At 36.1% G+C, this 14253-nt stretch overlaps 1 protein-coding gene across 1 annotated transcript in view; it reads right to left on the bottom strand.

Moving 5' to 3' along the window:
- The window catches only part of IFT80 (intraflagellar transport 80), a 124691-nt gene that overhangs the window by 40980 nt on the left and 69458 nt on the right, over positions 1 to 14253 (bottom strand). Inside the window, exon 9 of the mRNA XM_008581208.1 lies at positions 2367 to 2546. Coding sequence (XP_008579430.1) covers positions 2367 to 2546 — 180 coding nt within the window. The remainder of the gene's footprint in view (positions 1 to 2366; positions 2547 to 14253) is intronic.

The following is a 14253-nucleotide window of genomic DNA, read 5'->3' as shown; positions in this document are numbered from 1 at the left end:
TATACTATGAATAATATTTTAGTTCCCAGATTAATTTACAGAAATATATATTTACACCATTATCTAGATTCAACCATTAATTTACAGGAAATACAGAAGACAGAAGGGCATGTTAAACCACACTATGGTCATACAATCAGCAAAGTCCAGACTGTAAGAAACTCTACCAAACAATTTGGTTTCTTTAACAAACTCAGGGGGGGAAAAATAGAGCTGGAAGTGTAACCTATAGACTAAAACAGACTTAAAAGACACATCAACCCGCTGGCTGGTTAGATCATTTGGTTAGAGCGCTATCATACCGAGGTCAAGGGTTTGGATCCCCATATAGGCCAGCAGCCAAAAAAAACAACAAAAAAAGACACATCAACCAAGTGCAACATGTAAACCATTTTGAATACTGACTCAAACTTTTAAAATTGTGACATGTGATGGACAACCTAAAATTTAAACACTGTGATAATTTCATATTATTATGGGGTGGTTATTTTTAGGATATGCTACTGGTACTATGGTTATGTTAAGAAGTGTCTTATCTTTTAGCTGTATATACTGAAATTTTACAGATGAAGTAAGATGTCCAAATTTGCTTCAAAATAATTGAGAAAAAGGGAAAATAGAGATGGACATGGATTGGGCAGGCTAGATCATAGGCTGATGGTTATTGGGATGGGATGATGAACATTATGGAAATCCATTACACTACTCTATTTGTGTATGTCTTAAATTCTCCAAATAAAAAGTTTTAAAAATTTAAAATAAGCAAACAGAACAAAAAATGCATAATGTACCTAATTATGATGAATCTGGTAATCATATTATCCAAATTAAAAAATCTGGATACTTGGGCTAACAGAATGTATGAAGAGACCTGCCTGACAAATCACATGATATATGTTTCCAAATTTTTATAGCAATCACAATAACATGAATTATAAATATTGAAGTTACAGGCAACTAACACAGATAAGAGGAAGAGGAAGAATGTGAGTCCCCCTTTCTTTGGCAGAGGATTTGCATTGGCACATTGTCTTTGGCTTCCTCCTCGTACTTTTCTTCAACTTTTTAAAAATATACTTGTTGAGAGCTTTTTATATGCAAGGCACTGGGCTAGGGGAGGCCTTATAAGAAAGACAAAATAGTACCTGTTGCCCTTAAGAAACTTATAATTGAGGAGATAACTCCTCCCACTGATGTTCTGTGACCAGTAAAACATTTTCCCCCATCTCCCACTGCCATATCCCAATCTTCCTATATTGATCTATCGAGTATTTCATTTCAAAATTACCTGTTTTTATTGTGATGGGGTTAAGGACACCAAAACATGGCACCACAGCATACTGAATATTTTAAGCTGAAGGAACAGGGAAAACAGGAGATGCAGGAAGGTCACTCTGACCTTCACCCTACCCTTCTCCCTTGAGGCAGGTAATAAAACCTAGTGAGGTTTTCTGACCTTCCCCTGAGGCAGGTCATAAGACCATGTGAGAGGTGTCCTCCCTATACCAGGAGGAAAGGAACACCCTTATCTCTGAAGACACATGGACACAAAGAAGAATCAGAAAAACAGGACTTCTAAGTTTCCCCCAGTTTATTTCCATTAGATTTTACCTTTTCTGCCCTATCATATTTGTCCACAACTATACACTCTTCATCAAACCTAGCAGAAAAGTACAGAGGTTTAACCATTTCTTTGGGTTTTCATTTCCTCATGAAGGCTCCCATATCACGTAAAATTTATATTAAATAAATTTGTATGCTTTTCTCTTGTTAGTCTGTCTTTTGTTAAAGAGGCCTCAGCCATGAACCCAGAATGGGTAGAGTAAAAGATATTTTTTCTCCCCTACACCTCCTATCCCCCAATAAGAACTTCTTACAATTTCCCCATTTTCACTTGCCTTAGGTAATCCTTAAAAGGAAATTAAAAAAAAAAAAAAATCAGGTTAAATAAATTCATCCAATTATAAATAAGTAAAACAATGTAACCCTGTCAGTAACTAGCAGGTTAGGCCTGCCTTAGAATCAGCTCCAGGAGTTAAATCTAACTTGCTCCTATTTGTCATAGCTTCTTCTCACCTTCTATACTGAATCCATATATTCCCTAAATGCTTAATCTCACTATCCCTGTCCTAAACCCATAACCACAGTAGCTATGAGCATTCAGGTTCTACACCTGTGAAAGGTTCTTATCTTATGTCATAAAAAAGTGACTAGTGGTATAATTTAAATATTTCTAATGTGACTGAATTTTTATAAACTTGATTAAATATTATTAACAAAAAAAATTCTTTATTCTATATAGGAAACCAATGTTTAAAAAAAAAAAAAAAAAAGCAGGTTTAATCAACCTTGGAACATAACCATACCTGCATGGTCCTTCTTTTAGTTAATGTTACTTGAAAATTTTTCCACTCCCAACGTTGCTCCACCAGATGTGCAAAAACAACATGTCCATTTCCACAGGCTCCAGCAATCTGAGTGCCATCAATTGACCATGCAATATTAAATATGCTGCCAGTGTTGGGTTTTTCTAATGCATATGACCACTGGATATGGAAAAACAAGAGAAAAATTGATTTATTGAAAAAAAATTTTTAACGAAGTTTTAAATTGGACACGTTAAAAAGATAATTTTTTGAAAGAATATATATTTATTCTGGAATTATTAAAAATATTTTTCTTAATAAAATTATAGTGTACTGAACAGAAGATACAGATATAATTTTAAAGTACACAGTAAAAAAAAATGACAAAACAGTATATGAAATCTCTCAAGAACTACAAAAAACCCACATTATTTCAATCTGCATTATTATTTTTAATAATACTGAACAAGTAAACACAAAGATTCTATAGAAAAAAAAGACATCTTACTACTAATTCTTAAAGCTCTCCACAGACTACATCTATAAAATGTCTGATTACAATATTTCAAAATGTAACTAAAAATTGAAACTAAACACAATGTAATCAAAGCATCTCTGATACACATTCTAAATCATGAAAGTGTAGGTAAATGGATCTACTTCTTTTTCTTTTATTTGTTCAGGATGCAGTAAGTATAAACTCTCCTAGAATCTGTCTGAGAAAGTTATCTAGAGATATCAGTAAGCATCAACTAAGACAAAAGAGATTCTTGTGTGTGTGTGTGAATAAAAGAATAAGAAAAAAACCAAACTTTTTGATAAATGGTATTATATGCATTTTCTCCCATTTTTCCGATGCAACATATGTATTTGCTAGAAGAATAATTAATTTGACTAAACATACATATATTCTTTTTGGATTCTTCTTGCATTCTTCCAGCCTTTCAGCCTATAGTTAAATTGTCTGATTTTTTTGTTGTTGTTGCTTTGGGCTGGATATTTTTGTTTGTTTTACATTATTATTTTTTCAGAAATATTCATCACTAGCTATGGGCTCACTCTGACAACAAATTTGGAGGAAATGGACAAGTATAGAAAAAGATTCACAACTTATACTACTATAAAACAAAACTTTAAATTCCTAATAAAATTTCATATAAGACAAAAATACTGAATAACTTTTTAACCACTCACTAACACTTTTTTAAAAACTCCCCCCACCCCCTTCAAACCCCTAACTGTTGCATAGTGGCTTAATTAAAAGATCTAATAATAAAGTTATCAAGAGAAAGTAATGAAACCATAGCTTTGCTCCATTGGCAGTATAAAAATATTAGAAACTTTCTGAGTGGATAAGGAAACTGTGGTATATCCACACAATGGAATACTACTCTATAAAGAAGAATAAAATACTACCATTTGCAGCAACATGGATGGACTTAGAGAAAATTATATTAAGTGAAACAAGTCAGGCTCAGAAAGAGAAATACCACATGTTTTCACTTATTTGTGGGAGCTAAAAATAAATAAATAAACACACAAACATAGGGTGCGGGGGAAGAAGACACAACAATCACAACAATTCCTTGAACTTTTTAACACAAGTGAACAGAGATGATGTAGTGGGGGAGGGAGGGAGTAAGAGGAACGGGTAAAGGGTCACAAAAATCAACTACGATGTATATTGAGAAGTTAAAATAAAAAAAACATATATTAGAAACTCTTTCGAAATTAAGAATAAATTCAAGATAGATATATATATATAATATGTGAAGTCATCTTTTTAAAAAAATAAGTGTAGTAGACTGGGAACCTCAAAGATAACAATCTGCTTCTGGCAATAAAATGAAATTAACTTATTTGTCATTTGTGTTTGACAAACAAAAATTATGAAATACTATATGACTACTATTTTACACAGAGATTAAAAATCATTGATATATACAAATGAGACTCAATTTATTAATATAGTACTTAATAGTTTGGACCAGGCTTATGACAGACACATTCTTCATTTTAAATCTAGTCTATTCTCATGATGTAGATGAAACAGATCTCATTTTAAATTGTATTTTAAAACCACAGATTCATAATTTCTTAAACTTTAAAATATGGTTTTTAAACACCCAAAAAACAAATCAGCCAGAAAGAAATGTCTTACTGTGGTACTGTGCACATAACTCTGTCTTGAGCCCTTACCACCTGTTATGCCTTTGTGAGAGCTTTGCTCATAAGGTTATACAGTAACTAGAGGTAATATAACAATAACTAGAGGTAAGATAGTTAGAACAGTAGATAGGAACAACCTGCCAACTATAAAGGAGGATGATGTATATGTGATAAGCCAGCCTGGCCACCTGAATCAACATTTGGACCTAGTTAAGCTTGTTTACAAACTGCTTATATAAACCTGAGTTCAGCCAGGAGACAGTGGGGAAGAACTTGGTGTATGCCTTTGGGTCATCATCTGCCTGACCTATCATACTGTAAATTACCCTCTAATAAAATTCTTTTCTTTACCCCATGGAATGGCCTATTTTCTTGTTAGGTCTCAAAATACTTTTCCAGTTTGGTAGACATTCTGTCCTTGGTCCACCTTCAGACACTTACTAAAATTAAACATAGAAATGTTTATCTAAAAACTTATGGATGCATGATCCTGAGAAGAGAAAATGTAAGAAAATGTTTAGATAATATTATCACTATCCTATATATTCCTGTTTTTTTCCCACAGTCCACATGAACCAACAAAAATAAAATCTGCAGCATGCAACTTAGCACTAAAAGCAAATGTCAAAGGATATAACAGTAATTTAACAGCAAAGTTAAACTAAATTCTTACATTAAAAAAATGTGTAATTACCTATGACTTAAAACGTTAAGTATTCAAAATTAAAATTAAGTGATTTCTGGTTTTGATTAGTAATCAAAAAATATACAAGCAAAACAAAATCAGAAGAGAACAGGTCTTTAATAGTTACTAAATTGTGGGGGACAGGATTACATTTTGTTCAATCAGTAAGTTGAACAATTTTTATTCGTAAGTGTTGGGAAAATATAGGAAAAATGGTCAGGGCCCCTCAGATGTTCAGAATCTTGCCAAGCATCTGATGTAAACAGGCACGTGCACTCAGGTGTTCCTTGGTTATCCTCTAGTGTAATTGCACATGTGTACCCAGGATGACTGGCTCTGATCCACAGGGCCTCCCATCCCGGGGATGCCCCTACTGCTGCTGGAGGATGCTGCTGCTAGTGCCCCCGGGACTCTGCAAAGCCAGTGCCACTGCCGGACCTGTAAGCTACTGGATCTGTAAGCTGCTGTCGCTGAGGAAGCTAAGGACTGAGCTCATGTTATCTGCCAACAACTCCTGGAATCTTTCCCAATTACCTAGCATGGACCTGCGTGTGAGAGGTCTGGGGACCCAGTTTGTACAATGGGTTTGGAGGGGTCTGAGCCCTAGCTCTGACAATATAAATGGAAACTTAGTATAACTAAAATAATAACTAAAATAATAAACATTTTGGCTTTAGTTATGATTTGCCTTACTTTACAGTAAGTCAAAAAGATCTATTTGTGCTTTTAAAGTGACTTTTCTTCCCCAATTATGCCATGGAATATTTGATTCATGTTTGTATTAATACTGTAGAAGGGAATGAGGCACCCTCCCTAGGTGTAATGGAGTAGTACCAGCAGTGAGAACCCTGAAGATGAATTTTTAAATATCCCTCTTGAAGGGGTTCAGAACACACTACCCCAATATATGGCACCTTAGCAATTGAGAACACAGCAGAAGCAGGACAATCACTCTCTGACCTCCCAACCTTTCTCCCCTGAGGCAGGTAACTCATTCTAGAGTTACCCTCCCAATGCCAGGAGGAAAGAAACATCCTTGTCTCTGAAGACAGGGACATAGAAGAATCTGAACAGCTTTTGCTAAGTTTCCCCAGGTTTATTACTGTAGGGAAAGTGAAGGTCAGGGCCCTTCAGATGTTCAGAATCTTGCTGAGCATTTGATGTAAATATGCACATGCACCCAGGTGTGGCTTATTGTCTCCCTTCAGATGTTCAGAATCTTGCTGAGCATTTGATGTAAATATGCACATGCACCCAGGTGTAGCTTATTGTCTCATGTAATTGCGCCTGTGCACCCAGGTGTCCTGGGTTATGGACTTAAGTATAAAGGATGAGTGGCTCTGACCCATGGCACCCCCTGCCCCTGGGGGGCCACAGGGAGGCCGCTCCTACTGCTGGAGGCTGTTGCTGCCAGTGCCCCAGGGATGACCTGAGAGGCCACTGCTGCTACTGCTGCTACTGCTGAGGACTGAGCTCATGTCGTCTACCAATATCTCCCAAGATCTTTCCCAATTTAACAACATGACTGCCATAGCCATACAACTGGCGTAGTCTATAGCTTTACAACTACCATTAAATCATACCCCCTTTGTCCAATCATACTTCTCCATGACTGTCTACTCATCATCACATGTACATAAAAATACACAGGTTTTCCTGTTTCTTGGAGGTCTTCATTTCTGAAGGCTTCTGATTCATGTAAAACTTATATGAAATAAAATTGTATTTTTCTTGTTAATCTGTCTTTTATTATACGGCCCTTAGCCCTAAGAACCTAAGACGGGAAGAAAATATATTCCTTTTTGTTCCCTATGCTCTCACTTATGCTTATCTCTTTCTTTAACAGGATTGGACTATCCCTTACTTTAAGATAATGTCACTCAGTGTGCTCAGGTCAGTAGCATCCCTATCACCTGTTAGCTTATTAGAAATGCAAATTCGTGGGCCCTACTCCAAGCTATCAAAGCTGACTCTCTGGGGATGAGGGACTGAAAGCTTTTAACAAGCTCTTGAAGTAATTTTTATGCACTTAAAGTTAGAACACTGATGCTCAATACAGGCTGCATATTAGAATCATCTTGGAAGCTTTTTAAAACAAAAAAAAAACAAAACCCAAGGCCCTAATCCAAACCAATTAAATGCAGAATCTCTCGGTGTAGAGTCTGGGCATGTATTTTAAAGTTCTTAGGTGATTTTGATGAAGAGCCATTGTTTCAAGAGAAAAGCAAAATTTCTGATTTGGCTTAAGATTATCATTAGCAGCTGGCTCTCTGATAGTACCTTGCCAATTCATCTGATCACTTAAGAAAATTACATGACCTGTCAGCCTCTAAACCAGCTTCTAGCTATGTGTAAATTTGGCTTCTTACATCCTTCAAACTATTTTTTTTATTTCTTATCATTAGAATTTCAAACATAAACTAAAATAGAATGGCATAGAACAGTGGTTCTCAAACTTTAGAAAGCATTACAATTACCTGGAAGAATTGTTATAACAAATCACTGAGCCCCATCCCGGATATGGCAGATGGGGAAGAAGGCCAAAGAATTTGCACTTCTTTCCCTTTTTTTTGGCAGTTGGCCTGTATGGGGATCCGAACCCTAATCCTTGGTGTTATCAGCACCATGCTCTCCCAAGTGAGCTAACCAGCCAGCCCTCAAATTTGCATTTCTAATAAGTTCCCAGTTGGTGCTGAAGCTACTGGGCCAGTGACCATACTTTGAGAATGACTAGCATAATAAACTCCCATAAACCCACTACCCAGCTCCCAACTATTATCAACTAATGGCTAATTCTCATCTTATCTGTACCACTACCCATATCTTTATGGCTCAAATTATTCTCAAGCAAATCCCTGACATGTCATTTCATCATTAAATATTTCAGTATATATCACTAAAAACATAGACTTTTAAAACCTCATCTCAATACTATTGTTAAACCTAAAAATAATTAACAATCATCTCTTAATATCAAAGAATCCAGTTAGTGTTCAAATTTTTTCAGTTGTCTTCTTTGATCCAGTTTGAATCAAGATGCAAATAAGGCATAATGGTGATAGATTAATAAGTCTTAGATATCTTTTGCTCTATAAGTTCCCCTTCCACATCTTTTTCCTTGCAATTTCATTATTGAAGAAACTGGGTCATTTGTCCTGCGGCATTTCCCACAGCCTGGATTTTGCCATCTACATTCTCATGGCGTGGTTTTTTACGTGTTCCCCGTCCCTTTTATTTCCTATATATTGGTAGTTAGATTTAGAGTCTTGGTCAAATTCAGGTTTGATTGTTTTGGCATGAAAACTTCACAGGCGATCTTGTTTACTGTTGTGATTCGTTAAGTAAGGTTTGGTGTAGTCAGGTGCAGCACAGTGAGGGACACTCAGACCAGAACGGTGGAAAGATTAGTTCTATTACTTACAGATCCAGAGAGAACAGAATACATACCTCAGGAATTCAGATGAGTTCAGACTACACAGGGCCCTGTGGGCCACAGCAAAGGGTTTTCCTCTTTATACTAAAAGAAATGGGCAGCTGTATGGCTAAGGCAATTGTCAGAATCCTGCTGACATAGCCAATTGTATTGTCAGGTTAGGGCTCCGAGAGAGACCCTCTGTTTTGCTAAGGCTAAGTCACTATGCCAATTGTATTGTTAAAGCAATTCATAACTAAAGCCAAAACGTTTCATTATTTTAGTTATACTAAGTTTCCATTTGTATTGTCAGGGCTAGGGTTCAGACCCTTCAGACCCATTGTACAGACTGGGTCACAGACCCCTCACACACAGGTCCACACTAGGTAATTGGGAAAGATCTTTGGAGCTGTTGGCAGATGACACAAGCTCATTCCTCAGCAGCAGCAGCCTCCAGCAGCAGTGGCAGCCTCCCCATGCTCCCCCCGCCCCGGGGCATCCCGGGGGCATGGGGCACCATGGATCAGAGCCATTCTTCCTTTATACTTAAGTCTGATAACCTAGGACACCTGGGTGCGAGTCAGACAACCAAAGAACATCTGGGCACACGTGCACAATTACATTAGACAATAACCAAGGAACACCTGGGTGTACCTGCATATTTACATCAAATGCTGGGCAAGACTCCAAACATCTGACCATTTTCACAGGAAATTTTCCCTACAGCAGCTATAAATGGGTTCCCTAAGATCATGACATGAGCCTATCAGTGATTTAAGAGGGTCTGAATATCTAGTAGATAATGGGTGCTGTGGGGGAATAGGAAAAGTCTACAGGAAGGTGTGGGGTACCATCTGGAACACGGGCACTTAATGAGCATGTGGGAAACAAGAGAGAGTGGGAGAGACATGTGGATGGAAGCCTTTACTGGGTCCAGAGTGTTACCTAGGTGAGTTTTCCAAGACAGGGTGGGATCGGTTCATTTGAAAGGAGTATGAGGCTAACTGTGGGATCTTGGGGGTTACATAATCAGGTTCACCAGACTTAAAGCAGAAGTAAGATGGTCAAGTGGTTCAGTGTATGGGGCCTTATCTATCTAGAACATGAATTGAGAACTAGGTGAAGACTGTCTCAAAATACGTGGGTCAACGGTGACAAGCCAGGGACAGGACAACAAGATGGATGACAAGACAGCATTAATATGAATGAAAGTTATGACATGTCTTCTAGTAGGAAGCATTTAATATCTGATTGCCTCTCTTCTTATATATGCTGTTAGTAAATGATGATTACTGTCTAGATCTACTAATTCACTAGGGTTGCAAAATGGGTAATATTCTAATCCTTTCTTTACTTACTATGATAGTTCTACAAAAAGAAATGCCTTCCCATCAACCATTTGGTTACCCTGGAGGTATACTTCACATATCAAAGCCAGGACAAATTCTTGATTATTTCCATTTAATTATCAGTTTTCAAAAATATAAATTTGAATAGTGACTGGACACTTGACGATATTAAGAAATTGTTAATTGTTTTTAGGTTTAATAATGGTATTAAGGTTAAATTTTAAAAGACTGTGTTTTTAGTGATATATACTGAAATATTCAGTGATGAAAGAATATGATGTCAGGGATTTGCTTCAAAATCACCTAGGCCATAGAGAAGTGGGTGGTGGTACAGATGAGATGAGAATTAACCATTAGTTGATAATTGTTGGAAACTGGGTAATGGGTAAATGGGGGTTCATTATACCAGTTGATCCCCTGATAACCTCCAAAAGTAACCAGTAAATGTTGTTTAGTATCATGAACTCATTAATTTTAACATATTTGGTGTGTTTCAATAAATATCATCCTTAAATGGGCCCAATTTTAGCCAGTGAGATCCCCTTCAAGTTGGTTTTTTTAGTCCTTTTGACAGACCCTCATAGTTTTTAATCACTTCCTTTGTTTTTTAGTATCATAAAATGTTGCAGATTCATCTTTTATATTTTCTTACCCTCATCTGGAATCAGCCTTTTCTCCAGTGAGCCCTGCTTCATTTTATGAAAATATAGAAAATGGTGTTTAGAAAATGCCCACAAGTGCTGGGGCATATTACTGAGTTGGTTATTACTTTTCTAGGTCTTTTTTTTCTAGGTCTTAACTCTAGTGCACAAAATTAGGAAATTTTTCCAAGATAAGGTACACCATGAACTCAAACTGATACTTTCAATTCAAATCCAGGAAGTACAGTATTTTTACTTAAACTCACCAATCTTACCTCAGTATTTCTGTTCACCTACCCAAAAATACCACTTCTTAAAAACACCAATATAGACACCAAGAGTAACAATATTGACACCACAAACAAATGATCACAGAGTTTTAAAATTCCCTTTTACATTCTCTTTTCCCCTTAGGCCTATTTCCTTTTCTTTTAAGTAGCAACTTTATTGAAATATGTCACATATTATAAAATTCTCCCTTTTAAAGTATAGAATTCAGTAATTTTTAGTATACTCCGAGTTGTGCAACCATCATCACTACCTAAATTCCTTACATTTTCATCACCACAAAAGGAAACCCAATATCCATTAGCAGTCACTACCATTCCCCAAGTCCCCCAGCTCCTGGCAAACACTAACCTACTTTCATTTTCTATTCTAGTCATTTTATATAAACATTATATTATGTGGCCTTTTGTGGCTGGCTTTTTTCACTTAGCATAAAGTTTTCAGAGTTCATTTATGTTGTAGCATGTATCACTACTTCATTCCTATTTATTGCCAAATAATGTTCTATTGTATGGATATAATTTATTTGTTTATCCATCAGTCTGTTGATGGACATTTCCATTTTTTCAGCTTTTTGGCTATTGTGAATAATGCTGCTATGAACATTTGTGTACAGGTTTTTGTGTGGACATATGTTTTCATTTCTCTTGGGTATATACCTAGAAGTGGAATTGCTGGGTCCATGGTAACTCCATGTTTAACATTTTTAGGACCTGCTAAATGTTATCCAAAGTGGGAGGGCTATTTTCTATTGGGGCTCTGCTGTGAGCACCAGGAGGAGACAACCTAATCAATTAAAGCAATTTAGATTACTTATTCTCTGAGCAATTATACAAACTATTGAATACACAAGTAGGTTTATTTACTTTTGAGTTTTAGAATTTAATTTTGCTTTATAATTATGTAAAATATTTGTTTCCAAAGTCAAATTTACAAGAAATATATACAAAATAAAGTATAGTCAAATAAGTCTAACTTCTATCTCTTTTCTTTCTCCCTTTCCCTCTTCTTTCTATAGATAACTATATTTTATTTTTTATCCTTACAAGTGTGTACACACTTTTATTTACCTAAGAAAGGTATAGGAGTGACACAAATATATCTGTGTCTGTGTATATCTCTAACAATATGTCCCAGAGATCATCCACTGTAGTATATAGAGACATACATTCAATACCAATATATAGCTAATGATAGTGTGATCAATGCTTCACCTCAGCTCTATCATTTCATGAATTATGTGTGTGCATACATCTGTGGCTTTCAAATAGCCTTTCAAATATGTAGTCTATTTTATTTGTTCTCCCTCTTTTGGGGAATATATTATAGTATTCAGGAAGATTTCTATTTTTAGTCTAATGATTACCTTTATACTAATTATTTTTTAAAATACACCCTACCCCCATGCCACATATTTCTGGGGGCAATTTACTATTGGTTCTCCACTATAAGAAATATGAAAATTAGGAGATAGCCTCCCCCCATTCCCTTTTCCCCATGTCTGATTTTAAGTAATAACCTTTTATTCCTAGTTAATATCTATAAGGCGATCAGCAAGTTCACTCTACTTTTCATATACTCTTTCTCATTCTCCCCCCATTTGTGCAATGTTGATGCCTACAGCCAATACACACTATACTATATCCTTCATGGACACGTTCTTGTCTTAGTTCTACAGATGATTATGCATCTAATGTTCACAATCAGTCCTTATTTTACTATGTCCCTAGTCATAATGCTTATCTAAAGCTAATTCTCCAGTAGATTTCTCAAAACACTCATGACAACAACATTCCTTGAGTTATTGCATGTTTATAACAGCTTGCTTATGACCTTCATACTTAAAGGTAAGAATGGCTATATATGAAATCTTTGGCTCACCTAATTTTTGAGTATCCTATGTAAACCTATGTGTTCTGGCATAAAGTGCTTCTGTCAAAGTCTGATGACATTCTAATTTTCTTCTTTATGAGTGACTTGGTCTTTTCCTGGGATGTTCAAAGGATATATTTTTTCTTTAAACTCTTATAGTTTTGTTAACGTACATCTGGGTGTTGGCTATCTACGTTAATTTTCCTAGTTATTTTGTATGCCTTTTCAATATCAATTTCAAATCTCTTATGTTTGAGGAAATCTTTCTTGAATGGTAGCTTTTAGTATTTGTTCTGTTTACTGTATTGGGCTTCTCCTTTGAAGACTCTCATTATATGTTCTTTGATCTTCTCTGCCTATTATCCCTATCACTTTCAATCAAAACTTTTTATCTCTTTTGCTATTTCCTTTCTTCCATTCCACATTCTATTTGTCTTAAGGCATGATCCACTGTGTTTATTTGCTCTTATATTCCTTCTATTTTGGTCTTCACTTCTGTAATAATTTTTCCTTTTTTTTTTTTTTATAATTCCGTCCTGAGTTTTAAGGAGCAGTAGCACCTCTCCTTAAAAATCTCCTTTCTCCAGTCACCTTATTTCTTAATTTTCCCAGTTCTAATTTATATGGTTATTTCATAACATCTGTTATGTTCTTAATATCCTTCAGCTTGTTTTGAATTATTTGGTTGCAGTGCTTGTCTAGGGCATACTTTCATTGTCTTTGGCAACATTATATAACTTTACTGTGATGTTCTTCTGCTGCTCATTCTTAAGTGAAATAGGTCTTGCTGTACTTTTGAGAGGGAAGGATATTCCACCAGGATAGCTATAAAGCTATTCTGTTTTCTAAGTGATTTTTTAAAAATGACTCTGTTTTTTGAGACTACATTCTCTTCCTGACAATTTTATCTAGACCTTCTGTTTTCTTTGTTCAATTGTCTCTGTTCTGATCAATCTGGATTTTGCTCCCAGCAGTTTCTGTTTAGTGCAGGTCTTTGTCCTGAAGAAAACTTGATTTGTTAATTTCAAGAGCACATCAGGCCCAGATAGCTCCAGTACTGACAGGCCCTGTCATGATGCCCCTGTACTCACTCAGAATTAGATTCTACAGAAATTTCCTTCCAGTTTTAGCCTGTTCTCATATTGGCCTGTATCACTTTCAGGTATTCGTTGCTGATTTGAGAGTTCCTCTCTTCTCATGATCTTAGAAGCCTGGCTACCTTTTCTCTTCTTTCTCACACACAGATGCTAATACCACGTGTACCTGTCAATGGTACTTGGGAAAACCACATGTATTTGGGGATTTGTGGGACTAAAGTGTTACCTAGTTTTATTGTAGTTGCTATCTGTGGGTTTCTGGTTAGGTCCTCTTATTTTCTGTTTTTTTGTTTTGTTTTGTTTTTTCCTGACCGGTAAGGGGATCGTAACCCTCCGCACAGTGTCATCCGCACCACGCTCAGCCAGTGAGCGCA

This window comes from Galeopterus variegatus, unplaced genomic scaffold, assembly GCF_000696425.1.
Source record: "Galeopterus variegatus unplaced genomic scaffold, G_variegatus-3.0.2 Scaffold2294, whole genome shotgun sequence".
NCBI lineage: Eukaryota > Metazoa > Chordata > Mammalia > Dermoptera > Cynocephalidae > Galeopterus > Galeopterus variegatus.
The sequence above is the reverse complement of the archived record's forward strand: the minus strand, read 5'-3'. Positions and strand labels throughout refer to the sequence as shown.